Source organism: Mastacembelus armatus, chromosome 9 (assembly GCF_900324485.2).
Source record: "Mastacembelus armatus chromosome 9, fMasArm1.2, whole genome shotgun sequence".
NCBI lineage: Eukaryota > Metazoa > Chordata > Actinopteri > Synbranchiformes > Mastacembelidae > Mastacembelus > Mastacembelus armatus.
Window position 1 is genome coordinate 20,128,299 of NC_046641.1, and position 27,832 is coordinate 20,156,130.

The following is a 27,832-nucleotide window of genomic DNA, read 5'->3' on the forward strand; positions in this document are numbered from 1 at the left end:
TGCTAAGGTTACTGCTTCTTATGTTAAGTATGAACTTTCAAGCACATTTCTTAAACACGTGTTTGTATCTGATTTCTACAGTCTACAGAAAATTCAATATATCTTTATTTTCTTATTATGTAGGCTACCTGTAAAAAAGACTCTTAGCTGAATAAAAGTGAACCACTGTACCAGTTCACTGGTTTCAGATGAAGTTTCTGTGAAGCTGTGGAATGTTCCAGCCTTCAGAGAACTTTAGTTCAGCCCTGCTGCTTTTTCCTGAATAGGGATTGTGATACTCAAAATACAAAGGTGTGGGCTCACATTTCTCCCATGCCACGCATTGTGCTTTGAAAACTACTAAAAAAGGCAGTGTTACATGAGGTCTATAATAAAATTAAGTAACACCTGATCCACTGAGGATAAATTGGTGCTTGAAACTTATACGCACCTGTGTTCTCACTGTCATACTCTTTGAAGGCACAGATTAAGTCAGACTTGTGCGAAAAGAGCTGCTCCCGCAGGACTTTGAGGGCTGAGCGCTCAGTTCGCCCGGCACTGCCAACAAAACGACAAATAACAGATGTAATAATAAATAATATACAGCATGTAGACAAAGTAGGTTTATACGTATTAAGTCATACATAAGGTGAATAAATGCATCACTACTTAAACTTGAAAATTAAAGTATTCTTGAAATATTTATGTACAATAATGCTTTGTACACAAATTTGTATTTACACAGTTTAATATTTCGGGAGCATGGTGCTACAGCAATTAAACATTTATATATATCTCCATTTTATATAGCCTGGCCACAAAGATTTACTCTGTCCAAAGGTAAACAAAACTTTTAAAGAAGATCGAAGGTGTTAATGAGATTTAAAGGTGCCAGGAGGTAGAACTGTTAACCTTGGATTGAGGCCACGCTAACTGTTTACCCCTGTTTCCATGTTTCCAGTCTTTATGCTAAGCTAAGTGCTGCTAGTTGTAGTGTTATGCTTAAACAGATATGAAAATGTATTTGCCATGTTCAAGTAAAATTTATCGAAGCTTACCAGATCATGTGAGAATCGTCTTTAGAATTCAAAGAGGAGATATATTTCAGTGTAGTTGATATTTTATCTGTGTATTACAAATTTGCCAGCCCAAGAATCCTTTTTTGCTATTCTGATCAGGAGCAGCCCAGGAATGCTATGGTAACAAGTTAACAAACTAAATTATTATTTTATGGTAGTTTTATGTGCCTTTGTCTCACGGTGAGCTCCCTGGTCATGCTGCTGGCCTGGTACTGAATCACATAAGGCACAAGATCTGGTCCCAGCTTCACGTAGGCCCCTCTGTTGCTTCCCATGTCGTAGTAATTGGAGGCAGAGAACAAAGTGAGGACCTAAGTCAAATGAAAAATAAGTGTCATAGTTTAGCAACCATTTTGGTGATTTTAGCAGGAAATATAACTCATATCACACTCATGTATTTGGCTTTAGGATTAGTGGATGTTGATGTTATTAGAGTTTTGTTGGGCCAAAAGTCAGAACTCACCTTTCGGTTGTGGCAGAACTCATAACCATCCTGTTTACACTCATGGGAGCGGATGATGAGCTGCAGGTTGTGTCTGTTCAGGAAGTCCTCAGTGACATCGGGACCCCAGTAGCAGCCTCCGCCTCTTACCTCATTGGGTATGCAGCCGTCCTGAATCATCGGGTCGCTCCACAGCAGGTCTAGTATCTGGGGGACACAGGAATGACATGAAGGACATTTAAATTAAAACTTCTGACTTTGATGAGTAAATTATTATTCTTTATTATTTCTCGTCACTAATTTCCACAATGGAAATTAAAGCATCTGCAATTCGTCTGATTCAAAGCTCTAGAACAGCTGCTAATGAACCCTATAGCAGGGTTTTTTTTTTTTTTACAATGTCATTTCACTTTTTGTTATTTAATAAATGTCTGAGTTTACTGTGTTTTCTGCAATACATTGATATGTTTAAGATAAGATAAACTTTAGGGTAGCACAGTGGTTTGGTGGTTAGCACTGTTGCCTCACAGCAAGAAGGTGTCTGGTTCAAAACCCAACAAGGGCCTTTGCATGTTCTCCTGTGCTTGTGTGAGTTTTGTCTGGGTACTCCAGTTTCCTCCCACAGTCCAAAAACATGTACATCAGGTTGATTCAGATTGATTGTTCATTTATTGTGGCCCTGTGATGGACTGGTGACCTGTCCATGGTGTACCCCTGTCTTTCACCCAAAGAGAGCTGGGATAGGCTCCAGCAGGGAGCCCCTGTGACTTTAAATAGGAATAAGCAGGTATATATGATGGATGGATGGAAGACAGATTTTGGTCATCCCCTATTTCAAAGATAAGTTGTTAGGCATGCTAATAGGGGGTGGTATATCGCTGGAATGTTACCGTGTTGTGGATTTCCAGGCGATAGATTCTAGGCAATGGATCCATACTGACTATGGTGATTCTCTGACTTTTCCTCTAGTGCTGTCATTTGTGATTCTGACGTAAATGTTTCAAGAGGACTGCCATACACTGAGCTAGTGCAACATTACTTGTTGCAGATGGATTAATGATGTAGTGGATTACAGCATGTTAAGGCTTTTGTAAGGAGAAATTCACAGCACCTCCTGTGAGGTGAATGTTGATTACTGATTATGTTGCAGCTCTACAATTGTGCTGTACTTGAATATGTGTAGATGCTGTTGTTGTATATATCAGAACAATCTGGAGGTTAAAAAGGAAATCGCCAGTAACTGTACTGTGTAATCTGGTCTGTGAATTGACTCCAGTAGAAAATGGATGGAATGGCAGTGAAAGATTTGAAAAGAACAAGATCAGTATAATACTTTATGGAGCTGGGAAAAGCAGAACTCAAAGCAGACAATGTGGGATCAGTTGGTTTTTCAGCAGATGCATTAAATGGGATAGAAATCCATTTGTATCTGACCTAACTCGGTTCATATTCATTCATCACCTGTTTCCAATCCTCCTTGGCGTTGTCACTGTTGACAGAGTCAGAGGACACAGATGAAGTTGTCTCTTTGTCTGATTTGTTGAATGTTGAGTTAAAAACGGACTGTCTCCTCCTGCACATCTCCAGTTCATCCTCCATGTTCACTTTGATGCGCTGTGAAAAGTCCTGCAGTGAGCGATTCTGGAAGCTGTTGCGGGCTCCTAGAGGTTTGGGATATGTGAAGGAGGCTCGACGCTGGAGGAACTTGTTGCAGGACCAGGCATCTTCGTCTTTGTCAGAATCAATGGATATTTCCGATGAACTCTGGTGTCGCTTCTTCGGAGGCCTCAGCGCTGAAACATACTGGGAAAAACGCAGGAGAGGACAGATTTCAGGTAACTTTAAAAGTAATTGATAAAAACAAATAAAATGAAAACATTTGTAACAGTGACAGATTTGGTTTCCTCACATTGTGTCTGTCCAGTCTGGTGAGTACGTTTAGGTCTGTGGTATCTGAGATCCCTCCATGGAGGACCAGCACCTTCTGATCAATCACCGTCACTAATGGCAACCAGCTGAAAATTTTCTGCAGCAGCTTCAGTATCCGTTTCCCGTGCATCTGAGGAAGAATACAAACAGGAATCAACTGGAAGTTTGACTCCAGTATGAAAATGTTGGTCCAGATTATAGCAGCAGAGTTTTCTGCTTAACAAATATCTATAAAGCTACTTTTTATTCAAATTAGTGCTCAAAGTGTGCACAATTAAACTTCATTTTATATAAAACAAAATCTAATACAAAGAAAAAAAAATATAAACCACTGGGGATATCTAAGATTTCCTTTGAGTCTTTGGACCAACTAGACCTCCCCGACTTACCAGAAGCCAGGAATCGTTTGGTTTAATGACCTCAAATCCTTGAAAAGCACTGTTTGTGGGGTTTCAGGGTTACATCATATAAACCTACCTTGTATTTAGTCAGCACCTCCTTCGTGAAGCCATACCTACATCAATCAGAAACACAAGAAAAGTCTTAGAAACTCTTAGGCTTTCTATTACATCGGATAAATTTGGACTACAGGCTTGTTGGAACAAGTGATTTTGCTCTTCAGTTCAGTTTGTTTTACCTCAGATTGACTATATGGTCTTCATGGTTTCCTCTGTTAAGGTAGACGTCACTTGGATAAACAAGCAGGAATGAAAACAGGATGAGGAGGATCTCAATGGAGTCTTTGCCTCGGTCTACAAAGTCTCCGTTAAACACATAGGGCTTCTCCAAGGATGGCATGCCATTCTGTAATGTAAAGAAACGCAAACTTAAACACCGTTAAAGGCCATTCTCTAATCTAAGTGTAACCTAATGACATAAAACACAGAGTGAAAACACATCGTAAATTAATTTCTAGAGCCCAGACAACTACACATGCTGCATAATGCAACTGAACATTCCCTGATTTTAGTTTCTCAAACAAGGTCTTTGAACACACCAGCTTGGGTTTTCAATAATAGTGATAGGAGTGTTGACATTTAATTATTTCATTATTAATTAATTAATGAAATGAAAAACTACTCACCACATTATTTAACGAGGGAAATGAGTAGCTATTAGTTACATTAATACTGGGTACTACTGAAGTACTAGATGACACTATAAAATTAAAGTCAGTAAAAATGCTTATATACAACCCACAAGCAAATTAATAACCTGAGCTCACAAACTGCATTTTAGAAAATGAAGTCCTGACCTTGTAGAAAATCAGCAGCAGGTCTTCCAGTTGCCCATGCAAATCACCTGAAATGAAGAGAATGTAAATGTATAATAAACACAAAATTTAATGAACACATACAACCTGAAACAGCATTTTAACAAAAAGTTGAAAATGATCAATTAGTTCAGTTGTTCATTGTCACTTTGTTTTTCCAGTCAACCTCAGGCCCCTGTCATTTGAAATTTTTCTTGTCATTCCTCTGCTGTCCACCAGATGGCATTAGACCCTCCTCTTCCATTCCCCTGACCTTTCCCAACCACTCCCATGCCTGTTCCCAGTTTCCCCATTATCCAGTCAGTATCGAAGCATGTCTGTGTCATCATCTCCTTTCCAGATGTGTGTACATGTGTTCACAGTTTGTAGTTCATGTAGTTTGTAGTCTCCTTTCACCTTATTTCTTACCTGTAGAGTGTTTTTGTTGCTGTCTGACCAGACAGTTTATTGTTTGATTAAAACCTCTTCACTGCAACTGCCTGTTAATCTGCATTTGTCTGTGCTCCACATGCCAACCTTAAAAGTTGCTGGCTATGTAATCACAGCATTCCCGTTTAAAAAATCTATCATCCCTGATCGCTTTATAGCTCAATAATTAGACATTCGCCAATTTCTTTCAGCTCACCACAAATAGTGATTTCTTTGCTGTGGCAGGTGGAGATGCGGTTGATGTTTGGTAACATCCGGAGCAGTTTCCATGTCTCTAGAAGGAGCTTGAGGACATAACGCGAGTGCAGCTGCTGCTGGGAGAGAGACTTGTTAGCAAAAAGGCTTACGACATGGACAGGTAATCATACTGCTGTGTTTGATAGCTGCTGTGATTTTTTTCATTTATGCATTCATGTGTAAAATTTGAAAGAAATTACATGTATTTTATTTAAAGTTTGCTTTTCAGTATAATCAAGGATAATTTGGATGTAATAGAGAAAATTATGTTAGTTGTTGGAATAAAAGTTTTTAGTTTAAATTTTTGATTTATTTTTTTTATATTTTGCTTGGCTCAAGGGGCTGCTATGTGTAGATAGCCTGACACTAGAGTGTCCAGAGTGAAAAAGCAACACACATGTCCAAAGCTTGGCAATAAAAGCAGATGGAACAAATCTGGTGCCATGTGGGGCTGACGGACTGCTGCTCTACTGCAACTTGATTGGCTGTTTGACAAATACTTTTGCAGGCGTTTGCTCCTGTGTGTTATTCAGAGAGGACTGTACCTTCTTAGGCTTTTAGGATCTGAGAGGTTTTTTAACAGATTATTTAGCACAGGAGTCATCTAGACAATGCGGTAAAATTGGACGTTTCACAGAGTAAACATAGCTAATATTAACCAAACCGACATTAACCTACTTTCTTGTTTCTGAAGGCCTCCACCAGCCCAAGTGCCTGTTCCACTGTCAGAGGGAAGGTGAGATGAGGACCTGAGTAAATCTCTGGCACCTCGATGTTTTTGTAGCAGAAGTACCTCTCCCACTCTGCATCCCGACAAACCTCATTCTCTCTGAAGATGTGTGAAATCAAGTTTCCTGGAGGGCGACATTTCAAACGCAGTGATTCAGTTTTGGAATAAGGAAAAAACATCTGATCAGGTGAATCCAAACTCTGAACTGATCTAGAAGGAAATCTTACGTTCATTGCTTGATGGTGTGAAGTTGTCCATGAGGTAGCCGAGGAAATTATAAAGCTGCACATGGGAAAGAGATGAAAGTTGAGCTTGCATTTTAAAAAATTACTATACAGCTAAGACAGAATTATACTGAATCAGCTGTGGTAGGTTCTCACCTTTATCTGAGCCTGTTCTCCAGAGTACTCGATGGACTGGAAGATATTCCAGGTGTATCTCCGCCTCATTTCTGCGCGGGCTACATATTGCCGGTACCATCGCTGAATCAGAACAGCAGCTTTTATGGCTGAACAACAAAAGATCAGAAAGTATTTCACACAGCAGAGGTGTAGGTGGATTCTTCACATTTTCACTCCAGATGTGCATGAATTTCCTTAGCAGAATTATATTGAGACGGCACAATGATGAAATGCTGTTGTCTTTTGGATGAAAATTGTGACTAAAAACAGCTAAATCATTTGTTGAAGTTTTTGCTTTGTAATTAGAATTGATTTTAGTAACACTTTAAGTTCCACTATTCAGTTTTTCCTGACCCACATTTGTTTGGCTGGAGTGAACAATCAACATCTGTCAAGCAACAACATAAAAAAACATGGTAAGACAGATGTGGCTTACTTGTGACAGCTGTGTGCAGAAGAAAAAGACAAAATAAACAGACACTTGCATTAATACAAGACAAACCTGAAGGCTTATTTCTTTAATGTGAATGATGATGCAACTCAGTCAATTATTAAATATGATAGTTACCTTTTCTAGAGTGTTTGTGAAACTGGTCAGACTTTGTGACGCCACATCCCATGACTGTTCCTGTTAAAAAAACAGAAATCAGACCAAATCACTAGAGGAAAACTGAGGCCACCATGTGGCTCTTATTCTATGAGAATTAACATTTTAGGAGATTTAATATGTCCAACATGATTTTGAAGCTAATGTCTGTTGGCCTCTTGGAAACTCTTCCATTCACAGATTGGAAAGTTTAGTGTGGCTTGGCAGGAGCAGATGACATGAAGCTTTGTGCCCTTTAATCTTGTTATCTGCTGGTTCACTCCTAACCTCTGTGATTAGCCTCAATCCTACACCAGAGGACTGTTTTTCTCTGTATTCTATGAAGACTTAGATAATACAAGCTATGAAACAGAATAAACAGAAATTATCCTCAGGCCTTAAGTTATTCTGATGAAACAGGAAATTTTAAACAGTTTAAATAGTGCATTTATAAACATCCTGCTGTTGTTTTAGGAGATTAAATGATGCCCAAATTACTGTTCACAATGTACAAAACCCTGTAAAAGACTCAATGTTTAAATGTAAGAATGGCAGATTTCATGAAAATGTGTGTTCAGATAAATATTTGTTATTGCAGTTCTGGTTTTGGCCTGCTTAAAAGAACAGATGGGTGGTTGTCGTCACATGCAAATATATTTAGCAACACAGCAAAGTCAATCAGAGAAGGGGTGCTGCTTAAAATCTACTTCTATAACTTTATTACCTTAAAAAACAAAAGCAAACCTTACCCACATATGTTTTGACTACAATAAGCAAGATGTGTTTCACACAATTAATTGTACCAGCTCTGAAACCTTTTAAGGTTTTTCAGACTTTCTTCTGCCCTAATCAAGATCAGAAAGGAACTATAAATTGAGAGTTAATTTCTGTCCATATCTGTTGTTTTGGATTTTACAGGATTAGATTACCTGCTGAAGAAACTGTGAAAGTGTAATGCTAGTAGGAAACCTGTAAATCAGCAGTTTACTCACACGGTCGCTTACTCTATCCAGTCACTGGTTTCCAAGTTGTTTGGCTGTTGGTGCTGTGTGTCAGTGAGTATTTAAACAGCCACTTGCTCTGCTGCATCCTCCACCAATCCACCAGGATCAGCTCAAAAACTGCCGGACGTCAACCAGTCTGGTCATTGCATTAGGATGAATGACAGCAGCACACTGAAACTCAGCACACAGGCCTTGTGTATGAAGCTATCCTCACTGGAGCTGGTTTAGTCCCCACTGTGTGATTGCATGACCGTGGCATCAAGCCACAAGTGGATTACTTGAGCTAATGATTTGATGCGACTAGACTGGTCTTTATATAGGAAGATGGCAAAGTGCCGAGGTACTTTTTAGCTCAGGGGCAAAATCCAAACACATCTTCCAACAGGAATTTGTGACTTGTTTCTTATGTTGAGACAAGTGAGGGCACCTTCATGTTTCATTGCAGCAATGAGTGAAGAAATCACCGGGGCACTGTTAGAGGTCAGCTAGAGCTGTGTTGAGGTCAAGCTGAAAGAAAAGCACTGCCCTGACTATATATTTGACTTGACTATTTTTAGTAATCCAGTTATTTTAAATCTCTTTTTGACTTGTCAAATTGTTTTTTTTCTAGTGTGACCTGGGAGGTGGGACCCTTACAAACACACAAGAGAAATCTGATTGGTATTTAACATGATAAGAAGAAGAGTATAAAGAAAAAAAGTTATGTTTTTATAATTTCTTTTAATTCTTTTCCTTTTTTCTTGTTAATTGTGCCTATTCACCTGGAATTCCAATGCCCTAGCACAGTTATTCTGTATATGACCAGAAATTATGAATTAGCCCTTTATTGTCATTATCCATTAACAGTCTAACAGTATTACTTTATGGTAAAGCATTAATAAATCCATCAATTGAAGTATGACACCTTATCAGAGCCATCTATTAAAAGTTAGTCCATAAAATATCAACGATTATGATAAATACATATCACAAGGTACCAAATAATTGTCCTTTAATATTATTGTTAAAAAAACGCCAGATAATCTTAAAGTGTCTTTAAGTGATTGATGATTAGTTATCAGTATAATGGAGGGCTGGGAAATTCCGGTCCTCGCGGTCCACTGCCCTGCTTGTTTTCCTACCCTCTGCGGATTACCTGGATCAGGTGTTTTCAGTGTATCAGTGCTGGAAGATACCATCTCAGGTGAGGGTGGAGTGGAATTGGTATCTTCCAGTTTCTGATTGAAGCTGACTCACTGGCTGTGAGTGTGTGTTTCAGAGGTGAGTTACTTAATGTTTGTGTAGTTACAGCAGCGACTTTAAGCAGCTACAGAGAGTTGGCCTCTATTTCATCTGGGTCAGACCTAACTTGGAAATGGGTTTAGGAAAAATGTGGTCAGATGTTGCTGAAGTTGTACCTTTAAACAAAGGGCGTATCGCTCGAAAACACAGATTCAGCAGCTGGTTTTATGTCACCGGCGTTAGTTTAGCTGCAGTTTAAAGTTTAGCACAGGTTTAAATCTAGACCCGTGCTAAACTTTGAAAGTCCACGGTCATGTCCTCAAACAGTGGATTAAAATACGACTGTAGTTCCAGGATGAACCCGGTTACCGTTTTATATATAATTCGCCTTTAGAGGCCACTATAACGCTGTTTGAGACTAAACCTGCTGCACGTCTGATTTAAGTCAAGATTAAAACCATAAAGTTGCGTTTAATGACAGATTTCTACACAGCATTTTTATTGAAATTTTATTGAGTTTTCCATGTATATTCTTTGCAATAACTAAGCAAAGTTATAATTGTGTAATTGTAATTTAACAGTGCCTTCTTCCTCCGATCATTGTTGATGCCAGTGGCATGGTATGATCTGACAAACATAAAAAAGGTTTGACATCATGTCTGAACAAAGGGCTCTATATGTTGGAAATATCAATATCAGATATTTACAGGTCTAATTTATTCATTTGTAGAATATAAGAAACGTAAAACACAGTCTGGTGCAGTAGGAGCAGGAATTAACACTACACTGATACATCTCATACTTTAGTTAATGTGTATTTTTTCTAACATAAAAAATTAGTTATATAGATTTTCTATATAGATATATATATATAGAACAGTTTTAGCCCTGACCTGTGTTACTGACCTGTGTTATTATTCTATAGGCGGAGGCTGGTAAAATGGGCCTGTTGGATGTTTTATTGTTCATGTAAGTGATGTAAACTCCAGGATGAGGCAGCAGTAGATTTACTGTACTCCCCTCTCTTCTTTGCCCCACAGAGGAAACACTGGACAGTCTTCAGGTGCAGGTCTTGTGTTTATAAATCAGTGTTTTTATGGATTCATTTTGCTGTTCACTGGCTTTATGTTTATAGTTTTTAAAGTGGGACAGTACATTAGATGTGTTAGATGTTTCTTGTTGCCAACTGTTTCCTGTCTTCATACAGGTCTTTAAAAAGGGGATCCATTTGTAAATGGGGTTGTCATGAATTACTCTAATACTGGAAAGGCATTACTTTGATATGGTGCTTAAAGTTTTGTTCATGGCATTTACCTACAAACAGGTTTGTAAAGAAAATTAAGGGACCCTAGTCGTCCTCATCTATCTTACCAGCCTCTGTCGTTAGCTGTTCATTGTGCACATCTGGTTTAATGAAGTTGATCTCTGAGTTGGGACAATCTTCAATCAATCAGCTCCCACTGATTGTCTTTATTGTGAAAGATTTAACCTGTTTTATATAATTATTTGTTACATCAGTGATTAGTGACTAAAGAAAGATTCAGTGTTTAAACAAGTTTTAACATGAAATGTGTCAGATGAGAAGCCTAAACTGCATAGACAATGTGTCGTTATTGCACTGTAATAATCTTTTTTTTTTTTTTTTTAACTTGTGAAACAGGGAGGGAACTTTAGTGCAGTCAGTTTGAGAGGTCAGAACACGTCATCTGCTGATCAGTTTCAACCCTGACTGAGCTGTGTGTCTGAGTCTGACGATGAAGATCACCGTGCTGGGAGCTACTGGGCAGACTGGACTGTATGTGGTCAACCAGGCGCTGCAGCAGGGACACACAGTCACTGCTGTTGTCAGAAACCCAGGGAAACTCACCATACATCATGACAATCTCAAGGTAATAAAATGCAGTTTGTTTTTGTTGTGTAGTGCTGCTGCTTTCTGCATGTTGGGTCCAAAGTTCAGTCTGTGTAAAGCCACATGATCAAATGTTTTATTATATCCAAATTAGTGTTACAGGAGAAAAAAAGAAGACTTTTTGCTTTTAGGCTTGATATCTGGGTGTGTTTTGGGGCACACAAAAGTGTCGATAACACAGTGGACTTAAGTGCAATAAAGCAAAGATAAGCCAGGTGTTCTTAATCATTTTCTGTTAACAAATCCCACCCAATATGTCATACTCCTCTGGGCCACAGAGCTCAACTGTTGCCCATAAACTAGTGAAATACATAAAGAGCACAAAAGCAGTGGCTTGATATTGTTGAAGAAACTGTAATGGGAAAACCCCACAGATATCTTGCGAATTCAAGAAGCAGAACTGAAAAAACCGAGGGAAAAAGGATGATACAAACATCTACACATTAAAACAGAGCAGCAAGTAAATCCATCATTTGTGACTAATGATAAAATGTGAATGAACCTCCTGTTTCTGTTATTATTACAAATCTGTAGTTACTTTAACATTTAAGATTTAAATGGAAAATAAAAACTATATTACCTAGTAGAATAAAATGGAATAATACAAGTGCAAGTGTGTCATTTATAATATTTCATTTCAAATGCATCAGGTATTGAAATAAAAATATTAAACATCACATATTTGATCTCTAAAGAAAATGCAGGTCAGTAAACTTAACATTTAATTTTTTATGATGTAGCATCCCATCTGTGTTAAAAGAGTCAAACTAATAAAATTCACCTCTGTATTATTTGTGTCTCACTGCTGTCAGGTGGTGGAAGCTGATATTTTCTCAGCAGACAGTCTGAAGACTCATTTCAAAGGGCAGGATGTGATCATGTCCTGCCTCGGTTTCCCAAAATCCCTCTTTTCTGCGGTGACGGGCTACACCCTGTCCATGTCTGCCATGATCAGCGCCATGCGAGAGACTCAGGTCAACAGGCTCATCACAATGACGTCCTGGTACACCGAGTGTAAGTCCAGTACACATGCTCAGATCCTTTAATGCTCCTTTTTTTTTTTCTTTTAAAACTGTCTCAATTACTTTCCAAAGTCTCCACTGCATGTGTGTGAACACTGGCTTGCAGCTGCATTGTGTTTTGGTCTATTCTAGCTTTAGTTGTTGAATTTGATAATTAAAGAATGAGAATACAGTGTTTTTTCCTTGTACATTTAATTTGAGAGATTTAAAGATGCATTGAGTTTCATAAGGTTTTTTTTTTTCTTCTTTTTTTGTTAGCTAACTCTGGAACTCAGTCACCGTATCTCATTCGGTTCATCCTGCTGCCAATAATCCGAAGTGTCCTCACCAACATGTATGAAATGGAGCAGTTTCTGCAAGAGACTGAGGACATCAACTGGACTGTGGTTCGACCCCCTGGGCTCAAGAACCTGCCAGCCTCAGGTAAAATCACTCAGACATCATGGACAAATCAACCTGTAGACTCTGGAAATGTACATTTGTTTAATATGCACAGCAGGCAGTCAGTTTGGAGCCAGGGCGATGCCAACAAGAACAGCAGGGCTTCATTCAGAGATGTGTTTAAGTCCTTCTGCCTTAGGCTCCATTTTATCATAGTTCAGGCTTATTAGCACATGCTCTCATTATGTCATGCAATGTTTATGAGAATAAAAGGCCTTCTTTTTGTAAATGCCATTTACCTAAAATTTCCACATCTATATTGGACAAGTGAGGAAAATGCTGTAGCTGTAATACCACTGACACCCAGTTTATCACCTCTGTGTCCTTTACAGCTCAAGAGTTTCTCACCCATGAGGGGTATTTTGTACCTGACAGTAATGGTCACCCTGTAGGCAGCACAGTGGGAAGAGGAGATGTGGCTCGCTTTATGCTCTCACTGCTCAACAGCAACGCATGGGTCAAGAAAGGAGTTGCCATCATTACCAAATGAGAAAGGGTTAACCTTAATAAGGGGTTAGTTCCCTCAAAGTGCTAAACTATATGTAACTCACAAATCTAAACAGATATCTAGCTATGTTTTTCTCAGATTATCTGTTTTGGGACATTGCCATTTTGAGATTTTTGCCTTCACTACTGATTAAACATAAACATAAATGCAAATTTTTGCTGGTTATACTGCCAAAAAATTGTAGCTGCATGTAATGTGTGTAATGTGACAAGCAACTTAGAATTATCACCTTCTGCAGTTCCTTTTTGCTCCACAGAGCTTTTTAGCACATTAGTATTTTGGATTTATGGTCCAAAAAATTTGCCCTTTTCAAGTGCAATAAATCCATTGTACGCTGCCTGTTCCACATCAAAAAGCATACTGACAAAATTAGTAACTGGTGAACATAGCAGGTAAACACTTAGCTGTCACAAAGCTAGATATTTCACTTAACAGATCCATAGCAAAGCTTAAAGGAGATTTAATATTTTCCCCACAATCAGGATTTTACCATAAAGATGAGTGATAATGTTGCTCTGTGCAGCTAAAACAATTTTTTCATTATTTTCTGCTATTCCATTGTTTTCTAGTCATTTTGTCATTATATTACCTAGAGTCAAGGGATCCAAGCCTGAAGCCAGAACCCACAGATATTCACTTTCCCTTCACAATGAACAGGAGAATATGGACCACTGTGTTTTTCCCTATTAAAGCTGAAGTTAAAAGAAACTAGTATTAATTTCCTTTCAAAAGTAGAGCCCCTTCAGATCAATAGGAAACGCACCTGAAGTTTAAAAATAATAATAGGCCCATATGGAAGCTGATGCTAATTGTGAGATCAGAGTGAAACACAGTCTGTCCCTTTGGTTATTAAATTGAATTGATTTGGGTGTACAGCACGTATAAACTGCTTTCTCTTGGACAAAATTAGTGGGCATATCTACACTGCATTAATAAAGGTAAAACAAAACTATCTTCATGGTTAGTTATTACTAAAATTAAGGAGAGATGTTGTATTTGGATTGAATAGGATTCTGTGTACTGCCTTAATTAGTCTGATGAATGTCTATTTTTTTTATATGCTTGTGTTTATATGTTTGCAGTGTTCTGCCATATCTAGTTTTAGGAAGTGAGAGGTGCAAGAATTTTTACTTATACCTGCTTGATGATATGTCAGAAAGAATGCAAATCATAATGTTGCACTATGTATTCACTGGAATACTTTGTATAAAATAAAGATTAATGAAACTGACGCAGAATCGTTTGTGCTGAAGTGCAGGAAACAGAACATTGGAGATAGTTTGGGACTTTGGAGGTTTTGAAAATCCTGGTGTTCAATAACCCATTTGATTCAGATTTTAATTCTCATAAAAAATTTAAAAAATCCACACATTTGGTGAATTTGTTCGATCATCAACTTTTTATTGACAATCATTGAATATCTATTACAAAATACAGATTTCAGTATTAGGCAAACCATACATGGAGAAGCACAAACTCAAACGTGTATGTTGCAATTTACACATGCTTGATTGGAGAAATTACCATATGTTCATATATTTATTACCTCCAATTTATAGAGACAGTGTTTGCAGCTTAGCCATTTAGAGATTATTTTGTATACATACCTCATGACTGGAATTTGGCAATTAAAGTTTTAAAATATTAAAAAGACACTATTACCTTAAAAATAAAATATACAACAAAGATAAGAGTCTACAGTGTCATCAGACTCAACAGTGAATTATAGCTCCTAAAATCTTTTTAAAACTTTAAAAAAGTATAAGCATCCTTACCTAAATGATAATGGATACCAACCAGTGCTTTATACTCTGCATGTGACTTTGGTGAGTTAACTACACAGTAAAAGGCAAAATTTGGCTTTGACTTTGACTTGGATGTTTTATTTACAACAAGTTTACAGCTGCTATGAAGCTGGGAGAGCCAGAGTGCTCTACAACAAACATAGCAACAGAAACTTCCATTAAATACAGCAGAATAAGAATTAAGACTTGTCTTTGAATTATAAACCTCTTTTGGATTTATAATATTCGGGTTTATAATTTCTCCACAACATGGAGACGTTTCTCTGTGCAGTGCAGTCTACTCCCTTTCCTGGGCCACTGCATACATTTCATTTATTTTGTCTTGGTACATCTTCACAACGATGGGCCTCCTCAGTTTCAGGGTGGGGCCTGCACAAAGAAGAAAAGCAGGTTAACTTGATTTAAATCTAAAAATCACCTTCTGCTAGTCACATCTGCACAGTAACAAATGTCTGACAGCTTTAAAAATGCTTGAGGAATGCTGTGTGGTATGCAGAACAGTCGCATGACTTATCAACTGAAACGCCATTTTCCACAGATAATCCGGGTAAAAAAATTAGAAGCATTTCCTAGTCAAGGCCTGGTGTTTATCAGTCAGGGTTGCATAAGTAGTGACCAGTGCTTGGGGTCGTCTTCCTGGACTGGCTCTGTGCCTTTTGTTATGCCTCTTCCTGTACCTCCTAAACACTGCTGCTGTGTGTCAGTTTATATTCAGTAGCCTACTGGTGCGCTCGCTCCAGGTTTCATCTTTATGTCTAATATTTTACAGTCTGGTTATTTGTTCAGGCAGTTCCTCAGCATGTGGAGTCATGGTCGAGCCCGAGAAAGCAGGTGTTCACAGGTACTTTTATAGCTCAAGCTAGAATTGTTCTAGCTATTGGCTTTAATTTGGAAATCACTGATGTACACACTTCTGTTGCACTTAGGGGTTTAAATTTTCAAGGTAGTCTATCTAGTCTGTTTTCAGTTACACACAAGATTAACTACCCTACACCTTAACTAACATCAAACAATACAGTTATTACAAGAAGCTACAATTCTGAATTATTTAGTGCTGTTACATAGTGCTATGCTATATATACACACTGTACTGTACAGGTAGGCAGGAATAGTGACTGGGACTCTATAGTTTGGGTTTTTCTAAGTAAGAACAAACTCAGTTTATCCTTTAGTTGGCCAAACTCAGAGTTTATCCTTTAGTTGGCCAAACTCAGAATTTATCCTTTAGTTGGCCAAACTCAGAGTTTATCCTTTAGTTGGCCAAACTCAGAATTTATCCTTTAGTTGGCCAAACTCAGAATTTATCCTTTAGTTGGCCAAACTCAGAGTTTATCCTTTAGTTGGCCAAACTCAGAGTTTATCCTTTAGTTGGCCAAACTCAGAATTTATCCTTTAGTTGGTCAAACTCAGAATTTATCCTTTAGTTGGCCAAACTCAGAATTTATCCTTTAGTTGGCCAAACTCAGAATTTATCCTTTAGTTGGCCAAACTCAGAGTTTATCCTTTAGTTGGCCAAACTCAGAATTTATCCTTTAGTTGGCCAAACTCAGAATTTATCCTTTAGTTGGCCAAACTCAGAGTTTATCCTTTAGTTGGCCAAACTCAGAGTTTATCCTTTAGTTGGTCAAACTCAGAGTTTATCCTTTAGTTGGTCAAACTCAGAGTTTATCCTTTAGTTGGTCAAACTCAGAGTTTATCCTTTAGTTGGCCAAACTCAGAATTTATCCTTTAGTTGGCCAAACTCAGAGTTTATCCTTTAGTTGGCCAAACTCAGAGTTTATCCTTTAGTTGGCCAAACTCAGAGTTTATCCTTTAGTTGGTCAAACTCAGAGTTTATCCTTTAGTTGGTCAAACTCAGAGTTTATCCTTTAGTTGGTCAAACTCAGAGTTTATCCTTTAGTTGGCCAAACTCAGAGTTTATCCTTTAGTTGGCCAAACTCAGAGTTTATCCTTTAGTTGGCCAAACTCAGAGTTTATCCTTTAGTTGGCTTACTTGCAAAGGGTGAATAACGTCAAGAAAGCGCTAAACATTAGTTTGGACAATAGACTTGTTTTGCCTCCGTGCATTACATCTCTGTGGTGCATCGGTGTCTGAGCTATTGGGCAGGTAGCTGCTACAGGATCCAAAACAAAAACTCACCCAGTTCTCCTCCACAAACAGAAAAGTCTCGCTCCAGAATGACCCACTTCTGGACCTTCTGGGCATTGGACCTTGCTTTGGCATTGACACGGTTCAGGCCCTCCTGAATAGCATTGTAGACAGCTGGCTCCTTATTGGCTATTATCTCTGACACCTTGGTCACTGCGATGCCATGCTGCCTGCAGAAATCCAAAGCTTCTGGGCTCAGCTCGTCTGTGGGCTCACCATTGTCATCCGTGACACACTGGACACAGAGAAAAGAGTCATTATTGTGTTTGTTTAATTTATTGAGTAGCTGTGATGTTTGCAGGAATTCTGGCTTGGTTACTTTGAGAGTGAGCAGCATGGAGAGGAACTTCAGCTTGTCTCCAATCAGCATAGCGTTACTGATGATGGGCACCTCAGACTTCAGTGCATCCTCAATGGGCACAGGAGGGATGTTCTCTCCACCAGCGGTGATGATCAGCTCTGCGGAAAAAAGATGTCAGCACACTGACTTTTTTTGCAGTTTTTTTTTTTTGACATGCAAATTTTGTATTTTTAAGAAGAGAAAAACTCAAAAATATCCAGGTGTTGCTAATCTTAATGTTCACTACAAACTAAAAAGCCCTAAAAGTAAAGTAACCAAACCAACACAGATGCCCCATATTCACTAAAGTCTATTGTACAGTATATTCAAACGCTAATTTAGCAGAAATGTTTTCACTGTGCTCCAGCGGATACCCATGACCCTGGTTCAGGAATAAGTGGGTATAGATGATGGATGGATGTTTTCAGTTTTTTCCTGTGTAAGTAGCCTTTTACTGTTGTAGCTGGTTGAAGTGGAGATGGTTTTAATTAAATTTTATACAGTCAGGTAGTGTGCCAAGCTACAGGCCAGAGAACCTTCAAAGGGTCACAAGATGAATTTGCCCTTACAGCAGTAAAAGGCTGCTTACACACTGCATTAACCTCAGTATTCATTTAATAATGTTATATTATTCCCCAGACTAAGAACATGCAAACAAGGTTTTTAGAACATAATTTACCTTTAATCCTTCCTGTGATGTATAAGAAGTCTTGCTCGTCATTTCTTCCCAGGTCTCCAGAGTGCAGCCAGCCATCCTCGTCCAGAGCCTCTACTGTTTTGTCAGGCATGTCCAGGTAACCCATAAAGACATTCCGACCCAAGAAACAGATCTCTCCATTCCCATCCTTATCTGGATTGTCCAGCTTTACTTTGCTACCTGGAATCACTTTCCCACAGCTGGAAAAACAAATCATATGTCAACAACATTCTTATTTAGATATGACGCAGACAGATGCTGGTCAAGAACTGCATTAAAACTGTATCTCTTTTAAAATTGACTACATAGATTTTAAATTACTACTGTCAGCCTCCTCTTGTATATTTTATTTAATCAATATCAGAAAATAAACAAGATATCATGAAAATAAAAAATATCTCTGAAGTCAATGCACTTTTATGGTAGCCTAATTGTAACGTTTATAGTAGAAATAGTGCAAAACTATTAAATACTTTTGTCAATGGTTGGTACCAGTAAATACTACAATTATTACTTTAATTAGTTTAATTATTAGTTAAATAGTTCATTAAAGCTGATGTTTTCCATAATATTTGGTTGCTGACCTTGTGATGCGGTAGTCACTGTTAAGGGAGACAGTGTGGGGGCCGGAGCTTTCACTCATGCCATAATTCTCCAACACAGGGATGTTCAGGCTCATGAAGTATTCCAGAGTATCTTTGGTGATGGGGGCAGCACCCGTGAAGCAGGCCTTACAGTTGTCCAAACCCAGAGCAGCACGCACCTTTTTGAAGACCAGACCATTAGCCAGTGTGAAACCCCACGGCACCGCATTCTCCCTATAACCCAAAAGACAAAATAAATATCACCATTTGTTTTACCGTGGTACCAACACGCCTCTAAATATGGCAATGTCAGTCTGTCCATCCAAGAAAAAGAAAAGATTATAAGAAAAGTTATTTGATTGTCATAAAATCATTCAAGTTCCTCATGTCAAGATCATATAGCACCACCATGAGGTTCCAGTTGGTGGTTTTTTAATGTGAAATGCTCGGCATCTATTGGATTGATTGCCATGAACTTTGGCATAAACAGAATGAATTATAGGCATTTTGATCACCTGACTTAACATCTGGTGCCCTCATCTAATCACAATTTCTAATTTTCCAACCACTTTGGTGGATAGGGCAGGACACCGTAATTTTATCCATTTGAAATTAAATCTACAACATATTAAAGGAACAAATACCTTAAGAGGGAAATAAAAGCAAATGAGGCAGCACCATAGTGCCTTTGTTTTCTTCGACCTTAATTTTCTCATAATTACAGGAACACTATTGCATAATGACGAGACACTTTTCCTGTGATCATGAGAGCTCAGAATTACAAGCTCTTTTCTATTAAAATATAAACCATCAGCCATAACATTATGACCACGGTGAATAACACTGATTATCTCATTACAACAGACTGGCAGCACCTGTCAGTGTGTGGGTATGTTAGGTAGCAAGTAAACACTCTGTCTGATGTCACAGTTGATGTGCTGGAAACGGGAAAAACAGGTAAGCTTAAGGATCTGAGTGACATTGACAAGGACCAAACTGTGATAGCTGGATGACTGGGTCAGAGCAGCTCCCAACCTGCAGGTCTAGCAGCTGGTCTGCAGTGGTTAGTACCAACCAGAAGTTGTCCAAGAAAGGACAGACAGTGAAGCAGTGACAGGGTCAAAGTGCCTAAGGCTCACTGATGATGACGTTCACCTACTGCAGATTAGACTTTTATATTTCATTCATGCTTTTCAAAATGTATGTGGTATGTATGTGATAATTATGGAAAATGACAGTCATAACTCTGACTCCACCTTCTTTGGTGAATGCATTAGTTAATTCCAATGAGCCTCAGCTGTACTTTGTTTTTAGTGCTATCACGAAATGAAGCTGGTGCACAGGTCGGACATTATAACATCTCCACATTAGTATGTTACAACTATCACTGTGAGCTGTTTAGCATACTGACATTCGCATTTAGCTTGAAACCACTGTTAAGTACATTCCCATGGAGCTGCTAAGATCTCTGAAAAAGTTTTATTCTGAAAAAGACAATCGGTCCAACGGGTTTTGCCACAACGCACTTGAGATCATTTATGAGACAAGCCAATGTCCAACAAAAACTTGTCTCATGCTTAAAGATAGCATTAAGGTCCCGTTATTATAATATATAAATGAGTCACAGAGAGACAACACACATATGTGGTAAAGTGTCTTTGTCTCACCCAGTCATGGCACTGTAGGTGTATCGCAGGCCTATGGACTTGGCCCAGTCTGCCACTTTCTTCCTCAGTGGTGGTGCCTTGGCACCGACAGATTTCATCTTCTCCTGCATCTTCTCCCACACCCGAGGAACTCCCAAGAAATATGTTGGATGAACCTCTTTGAGTGTGGTTACTAAAGAGCCCTGGAAAAGTGAATAGGCAATTAGTGAAATTAGAAAAACTTTATTAATATTTCCTTGTTTACTCAACAATGGGCATACTTACCTTGAGGGCATCTGGTTCTGCAAAATAGGTGGTCGCAGCAGAACTCATACAGATCCACATGTCGAAGACCTGGGCTGCCACATGGCTGAGGGGTAAGTAACTGACCACCTTCTCCTCACCAGAAACTGTATTTACAATGGCAGCTGCTGAACGGGCCGTCCATGTCAACTGCACGTTAAAAGACGATAAAGTTTTTGCATTAGTTTAGTTTTAAGAGACACTATTAACATGATTTACTGGAGTAATTATAGACAAACTTACATATTAAAACATTAAAACAACAAAAATAAGACATGCTAAATTTATCCACAACTTTTTATCTTTTTCACTTCTTACAATTGCCTGAATATTTCTGTTTTAACCAGTTTTCTAAGTGCACATAAATAAAGGAAAACTGTTGAGGCGTCCACTGCTGCAACTAGTTACTATTTGTCTTTAAGTCCTTGAAGACCAGTTCCAACATGGCAGGGAGGGGTAGAATCTATAACTGTGTCACACCTGTGCAGCATAAATGCTTCCAAAATGGGTGTCAAATATTTTTCAGCTAATTTCTAACCTGAGTAAATTGTAATCTGCAGTCCTCAGTCACTAGAATACAATAACCAATAACTAAAACTACTGTTAGTTATAGCTCTAAGAGGAAATTATATTGCAAAGCTGTTAAGTTGTTTCATAAGAATAAAAGAAGAAAGAGGAAATTAATATTGCTTGAATAACTCACATTGTCATGGCTCAGCATGACTCCTTTAGGGTTACCAGTGGTTCCAGATGTATAGATGAGAGTACAGCACTCATTGGCCCGAAGGCTGTCAATCACAGCATCCAGCTGCTCCTCAGGAACGTCCTCTCCAAATTTCATGAACTCTGCCCACTACAGAAATACAAGGTTTAACTCCAAACCCAGAATGAACTCTACCAAAATGCAGCTCTATGGTTCAGCCATATTTATCTAACTCTAATTCTTAGAGCACAATTAGAAAACATCATAATAATAATAATCAACAGAGTGAACATACTGTATATAGGAATGGTGCTTTCTTCTTCAGCTCGCCTTTATATTGGACAATGGCTTTCAAGTGAGGTAGCTGGTCTTTAACCTTATGGGAAAGACAAATTAAAAAAAGGATAGATTTCTTTACTATCTTGTCAAATAGTTATCACAGGCACACTAAGTCATACATGCTGTAATAAAGCTCCTGACCTGCAGGATTTTGTCAAGTTGTTTCTGGTTCTCCACAACCAAGATGTTGGCTGTACAATGGGCAGCCACGTACTGACAAGCCTCTGGAGAATTGGTTGTATAAATGCCGGTTGCCAGACCCCTGTTGCACAAATCAGATGTAGGAATAAAAGAAAAAAGACTCATTGATACTTTTCCTTTCATGCGGTTATCCTTTCATTATGTGGTGTACAGTTTCTATTACAAATTGGCCAATACTTGATTTACATAAACAATAAAACAAGACCAATCAGAAGCAATAACTTAAAAAAGCCAACAGGAAAAAAAGAAAACAAAAGACAAAGTTTAGAGAGATTACATTTATCTCTGTCCATTGTTTCTGCAACACCCACATTAGCTTTCCTGAGATAGCAGGTGTGAGTCACAGAAATGGACCTTGAGATAAGCATCAACCAAGATGAATGTGCAGCATCAGCTGAAACATACTGACGCAGCTAAAGCATGACAGTATACTGTGAAGTATACATGCAATTTAATCTACCCCTTCAGCCTACATAGATCTTACCCAGCCAAGATGCAGCCGATGTCAGAGATGAACCATTCAGGGGAGTTGAATCCCAGAATCCCCACACCATTGTAACGCTTTAGTCCCAACTAAAACAGAAAAAAAGACACTTTAAAAATGCTTTAAATGTACATGCATGCATGTTTAATGACACAGCAGTAGAGTGCCTCCATTACCTCTCACCCACATCTCTTTTCAAAAGAAACTCCATCTCTTGGGACACAAACATAAAGTATTCATGAAACAGGAGACAAGTGGCGAATTTTAAACACTCACATTCTGACACCAAGCAGAAGATTACAGTTACATACAGAGTACCCACTGAAGATCCATCTACAAAACAGGTGGTTGAAGGAGAAAAGCATAGATAGTAACATGTTCACTGGTATTAAATGAAACCGTGGCTAAGACTTTCAGGTACTGACTTTCATCTTTCAAGGTGTTTGAGGGTTGTAATATGGATACTGGATGAGCTTGAAGCACATTTTTATTCCTAGTCCCAGTACAGACAATAATAATAAGCCTAAACATGCAAGACCACACTAAAGCCAAACAACAAGGATGTAAGTTCCTTTTAAATATTAACTTTGTAAACATCCCTACCTGCCGACACTGTGCATTAACTATACTACAACTGTATACAATACAGTAATTTGCCTTGCTCAGTTTCTTTTCCTAAGAACTTAAGGACTACAATGCATAGTAAAGGCAAAATGCATTTGGTCAACACTGAGAAATGATCAGAATCTGTTTTTTCAGCCACTTACTTTACCATAGAAAATATCCTGCCATAAAATGTTTAGGAAAGAACTACCAAACATGAAATAACAAAGTACATAACACTGTAACAAAAGTAACTGCAGTAGTTAAAGCTGGATAGAGTTGTCTAAAAGTGAATTTACCCTCTTTTTCCTGTTTTCTAGAAAATTTATCTACACAATAAAGATTTTAGTAAACCTTTAATCATCTGGGAGATAAAAGGAGTAACATAAAAAAACAGCCCTGACAAATGTTCGCTCGCAGAAGCAGTAACTACCTGTGACCTGACTCTAATACGATGTGGTTAGTTTACTTTTAAAAAGCATATTTAAATGCATTCAACAAGATGAATTTATGAAGTCATATGTTCAAGGCAGCTAAGAAGAAATGAACAGATTTCATTGTTACATACTGCAATTTCTTTCCATTAAATTGAAGAAAGTGAGTAAACAAACCTTGAGAAAGCTTTTAGCAGCTGCCCGGCACTGCTCGTAATATTGTCTCCATGTCAGTGTCACCCACTGGCCCTCTTCTTTGGATGCCAAGGCTGGGTATTCCCCATAGTTTGCCACTGTCTCCCAGAACAGTTGATGGACGGTGACAGGGGTTTCTGAGGCCCAGCCTGAGCCCTCCATCCTCAGTCTGACAGCCTTGTCTCTGCTGGTGGTCCATAGCTGGTCAGCTGGGGTCAGCGTTGCTACCACATTCGCTGTCGACAAGGGAACTGCCTTAGGCTCTTCTGCATTGGGACAACAGGAGCAGCTGCATTTACCCGCCATTAATGACAAGTCAGCTTCTGAAGACACACCGAAAGACAGCAAGCTTGTTCTTTAAAGGTGAGTTAGACATATGAGGGAATGCAGACACTCCTGAACTATTTCTGAGAGTGTGTTCCGCCCACATGCCAGACAAAAATGCATGATATCTGTGCAGAGAATAGGGGAAGACTCTGCAGTTACCTGAGACAAAGCAGGAAGTCATACAATACCTATAGCTACCTACCTACCTACCAATCAGGTTTGCTTAGTGAAAATATGGATTAATAGAAAGTAATGGCTGGAGTGACAGCATGAAAGAACACAAACATCCCACTAACCCCTCCCTCATGTTATTTGCTTTTCAAAGCTGTTTTATTTGCTGTTCTCTTTGTACTCAGTTATTTTCTTTTCCTGGCACATGAGTTTTTAATGCTCAGCTTGCATACATGCAAGTATGCATCAGCATACTGATTGTATTGGTCTATCTTCCTGATCATTTGTTTGCTCTTCTGCAATAAGTGACAAGTTCATTTTGTTTTACCATCAACATTTTAACCCACTTCCTTGACCTTGTGCCTTGTGACCTGTTTTTTTCTTCACAGTGAGGCATGTGGGAGATGGTGAAGTCTGATTTTCAAACTTCAGTCTTTACAGAACTGCAGCTGTCTTCATAAATGCCACACATTTCTATCAGTTGATGCACAATCTCAGCGATGGACTGATTCAGTTCTTATATTTTTAATTGCATGTGGTATTTCTTAATATGTCATCCACTTTATAACCAAACACATTACTTGCATGACATATTTTCCTTTAACTTTCAATGACCCAAAATAATGACAAAATAGTGACTATTTCAGTCTCTCAAACTTTCACAACTTTATGTAAAAACAATGAGCATCAAGGTCTTTGATTCATCTGAATGTGAAACCTGCAGCAAAGAACAAGTGGTATTCTCTGTTTCCAACTTAAGGATAGAAAGGTTGTGCAGTGCTGTACTGGCCAATATTAAAAGTCCAAACACTGCTGCTTCTTTAGCTAATTTTCAAGAGCCATTCTTGTAATATTTTACTGTCCTAAATGATTGCAATAACATGTGTTTAGTGTCTCTATCTGAGGCTATGATTATCATTTCCCCACAAGTTTCAGGGCAAATTATATTTAAAAAGGATTTCTTTTAAATGCACCATGTGTTCATAATTTTTATTTAATTCTATTTATTTGAAAAATGTCAAATCTCAATAAAAATCATTTCAAGGCTTTTTACATAGAAACCCAACAAATCCATTTTGAGCAGGAAAACTCTAACTAGATGAAACCGCCATCATAACCGCCAGCTCACTCTGGGCAGCCATCTGTCTCGATCAGTTTGGGGGAGGGGTTAGGGATGAGAGAAAAGAACAGCAACAAGTCTTTTTAACTCAACTTTCATATTTACTGATCCCTCACATTTTTTACATTGCTGCATAATCAAGATGGAAGTTAAGAAAATAACCTTAAGGTGTGGAAAAACCTGTCAGAGAAGGTTTCTATATATATTTTACTTTTTTGACCATTTAAAGTGATTTAATCTCTATTCACAGCTAAAGGTTGCAGGTTGCAGCTAAAGAGTGATGCTGCTTTCTCATTTCATATTAAATAGTTTATAGATGCCTGAAAAGCTCAAACTATTCAAAATTTCACAAAAAACAAAAACAAAGAATTTAAAGCAGCAGAAAATGTAACATAAAAATTGTCATTATCTGTTTTGTTTACCACGAATCCCGTTTGCTATACTTCACAGGAATATGGATAAATGAACTCAATCTTTCTGAAACTTTAGATGGTCTTCAACTTGTGAGGGTGGACAGACATGTGAAAGAGTATGGACACTGGGTGCTCTGGGTGGTGCCTGTGGGACCTGCTACATCTGGGGTGTGTAAAGAAACGTCACCGAACATCCTTATCCATCAGCCATCAGACTCCACAGATGTAACTGAAGAAGTCATTGTTCACCTGTGTATTCATGTTTGGCTGCAGACTGACACCATCTTATGTATTCTTATTCTTATGATTATAGTCTGTTTCTCTCTTGTTAATCTCAGAAACCAATGTTCACCTTCAAAGTTGTTTCTCACATCACATTAATGTCCCTCTCCTAACACTCCACTCAGATTCTTACCTGCTGAAACTCTGTCAGTAGCTCGCTTCAGCTCAGAGGATCTAGGAGGTCTGACCAGTACCTGGCTGTTACTGGAAGAAGTCTCCTGGTTCTCCGAAGCCGCACCGAGGTCAGCCCCACTGGCTTCTCCGTTGAAGAGAACAGAAGAGTGGGTCTTTAAGTTTGTGCAGTCTGGTAGAGTCTTCGTCTTTTGGGTAGGAATGCTGTGAAAGCCATTTAGAGAACATGAATGAAAACTAATCATTACACATACATATTACATCATTTTTAGATACATAACTTAAAATAAAAAAAATAAAAAAAACATTCGACCTACCTCTCACTATTATCATCCACAGCTGCACCTATACCCAAATCTTTTTGGGCGCTCATGTTGTATTTGCTAGAAACAAAATAATCTTAATAAATGGATGTAACGTAACATTAAATTAGCATTAAAACACCTAGATGTCCTTCACTGAAGACTCTCTACACAGATACTGATTATGACACTGCCGACTTTGTTCATTTATACCAGACTGACATTCACCAAAGTCATTGCAACAGGTCAGAGCCAATGACAGCCAATACTAGTAATCACGTACAGCAATGGTCTAAATGTCAAAACTGGGAATGCTGTGCCAGAAAGCATTGGGACATCTGCAATCACTATTTATGCTCAATGCCTCAAATTGTGAGCACCTTTGACCCAAATAATCACATTTACTGTAGAAATTCTGCAGGCCAGTCATCACTAGTTAATATTTTTTTTAAAAGTATCTAAAAATGAAGGTATTAAAACATCTAAATAATGTAAAATAAAAATAAAAAGACATGGCTTGAAGTCTTACTAAAACTGTACAGTAAGATAATGTCATCTAGTGTGAAGAATCCTCAACAGTTCACAGTAACTCACACACTTCACAGAGCTGCTAGTTTATTAGACACGCCAAGCTAAAAATAATGCAGACTGATACAACAGTACAGCTATAAGTCCTGATCTTTATGAAGGTGATAATGTCCAGCGTTTTCTGGATCTGTTAAAAACTGTCAACCCAGCAGATTCTCTGTCTGACCTCTGGAGCTTAACATAACTTTCATTAAGAGTTCTCTGGACCAAGGTTCACGAGACTTGCAAAACTACAGTGTGGTAACTGAAATCTTTGCTCTGAATTATGAAAATATCAATGAAAGTACACTGCAATACACAATACACTTAGTTATAAACATTAACTATGAAGGAGATCATACCTTGTCTTTAAGAGTTAACTTTTCATAGAAAAACTGAAAATCCAGAGTAGTTATAAATTAGCCTCAATATGCTGAGATCCAAGAGACAAGTCTTGTATCTGTTTGCTCGTGTTAGTCCTTAGTCCTTGCAAAGAGGGACTTAAAAGACTTGAGCAAACAGAAGTTGAGGAGCCTGCTCACATTACATACATTGGTACATCCATGTATTAGTCTTGTGTTTGTCTTAAACGTCATCATTCAACACCTACCTGGAGGCTGGTGAATTCAGTTGTTGTGTCAACATTTCCAAGTGGTATATTTTTCCATCTTACATTAAACAACAAAAATCCTTTATTGTATTCTGCAATTAAAAATCAGTTTATCGTAGAAAAAAAGGGCTTTAACTTAAACAATAAAGTAAGATTTTCTATGTGCAACATGGTGTGAACGTCAGACACAACTGCAGTTTATGACTGTAAAGTCATGCTGTAACACAAAAAACAC

At 38.3% G+C, this 27,832-nt stretch overlaps 3 protein-coding genes across 7 annotated transcripts in view; 1 reads left to right on the forward strand and 2 right to left on the reverse strand.

Annotated features, from left to right (window-relative positions):
- The window catches only part of ppef2a (protein phosphatase with EF-hand domain 2a), a 12,525-nt gene extending 4,154 nt beyond the window's left edge, over window positions 1-8,371 (reverse strand). The window contains exons 1-15 of one of the 3 annotated variants that reach the window (XM_026322512.1): window positions 8,090-8,371; window positions 7,068-7,127; window positions 6,936-6,944; window positions 6,479-6,606; window positions 6,326-6,380; window positions 6,047-6,222; window positions 5,328-5,442; window positions 4,685-4,731; window positions 4,067-4,233; window positions 3,907-3,943; window positions 3,410-3,559; window positions 2,962-3,303; window positions 1,522-1,707; window positions 1,227-1,369; window positions 431-537 (exon numbers count right to left, since the gene is read on the reverse strand). In XM_026322512.1, the coding sequence (XP_026178297.1) occupies window positions 431-537; window positions 1,227-1,369; window positions 1,522-1,707; window positions 2,962-3,303; window positions 3,410-3,559; window positions 3,907-3,943; window positions 4,067-4,233; window positions 4,685-4,731; window positions 5,328-5,442; window positions 6,047-6,222; window positions 6,326-6,380; window positions 6,479-6,606; window positions 6,936-6,944; window positions 7,068-7,119 (1,714 nt within the window). In that variant the 5' untranslated portion in view covers window positions 7,120-7,127; window positions 8,090-8,371. Of the gene's footprint in view, window positions 1-430; window positions 538-1,226; window positions 1,370-1,521; window positions 1,708-2,961; window positions 3,304-3,409; window positions 3,560-3,906; window positions 3,944-4,066; window positions 4,234-4,684; window positions 4,732-5,327; window positions 5,443-6,046; window positions 6,223-6,325; window positions 6,381-6,478; window positions 6,607-6,935; window positions 6,945-7,067; window positions 7,128-8,077 lie in introns of all 3 variants that reach the window. The other 2 variants (XM_026322511.1, XM_026322513.1) reach the window with 2 other exon arrangements.
- A 934-nt stretch (window positions 8,372-9,305) lies between these two features.
- Window positions 9,306-14,421, forward strand: LOC113138916 (uncharacterized protein At2g34460, chloroplastic-like). Of its 2 annotated transcripts, XM_026321776.1 has the most exons (6): window positions 9,315-9,349; window positions 10,351-10,379; window positions 10,971-11,199; window positions 12,032-12,233; window positions 12,500-12,664; window positions 13,015-14,421. In XM_026321776.1, exons 3-6 carry the CDS (start codon window positions 11,065-11,067, stop codon window positions 13,170-13,172), a joined length of 660 nt encoding a protein of 219 aa, XP_026177561.1. In that variant the 5' UTR covers window positions 9,315-9,349; window positions 10,351-10,379; window positions 10,971-11,064; the 3' UTR covers window positions 13,173-14,421. The 2 variants fall into 2 exon arrangements, with proteins under 2 accessions (XP_026177560.1, XP_026177561.1); XM_026321775.1 differs by lacking the exon at window positions 10,351-10,379 and having other exon boundaries at window positions 9,306-9,349.
- Window positions 14,422-14,570: 149 nt separating this feature from the next.
- LOC113139214 (long-chain-fatty-acid--CoA ligase ACSBG2-like) lies at window positions 14,571-26,698 on the reverse strand. 2 transcript variants are annotated; one of them, XM_026322265.1, is made up of 14 exons: window positions 26,436-26,698; window positions 26,120-26,322; window positions 23,656-23,996; window positions 22,442-22,530; window positions 21,898-22,018; window positions 21,713-21,793; window positions 21,418-21,567; window positions 20,697-20,864; window positions 20,433-20,614; window positions 18,766-18,999; window positions 18,164-18,381; window positions 17,464-17,603; window positions 17,136-17,379; window positions 14,571-15,364 (listed from the first exon to the last, which is right to left on the reverse strand). In XM_026322265.1, the coding sequence occupies exons 1-14, from the start codon at window positions 26,489-26,491 to the stop codon at window positions 15,273-15,275; spliced, it is 2,319 nt and encodes a 772-aa protein (XP_026178050.1). In that variant the 5' UTR covers window positions 26,492-26,698; the 3' UTR covers window positions 14,571-15,272. The 2 variants fall into 2 exon arrangements, with proteins under 2 accessions (XP_026178050.1, XP_026178051.1); XM_026322266.2 differs by having other exon boundaries at window positions 23,656-23,939; window positions 26,436-26,676.
- Window positions 26,699-27,832: the final 1,134 nt, after the last annotated feature.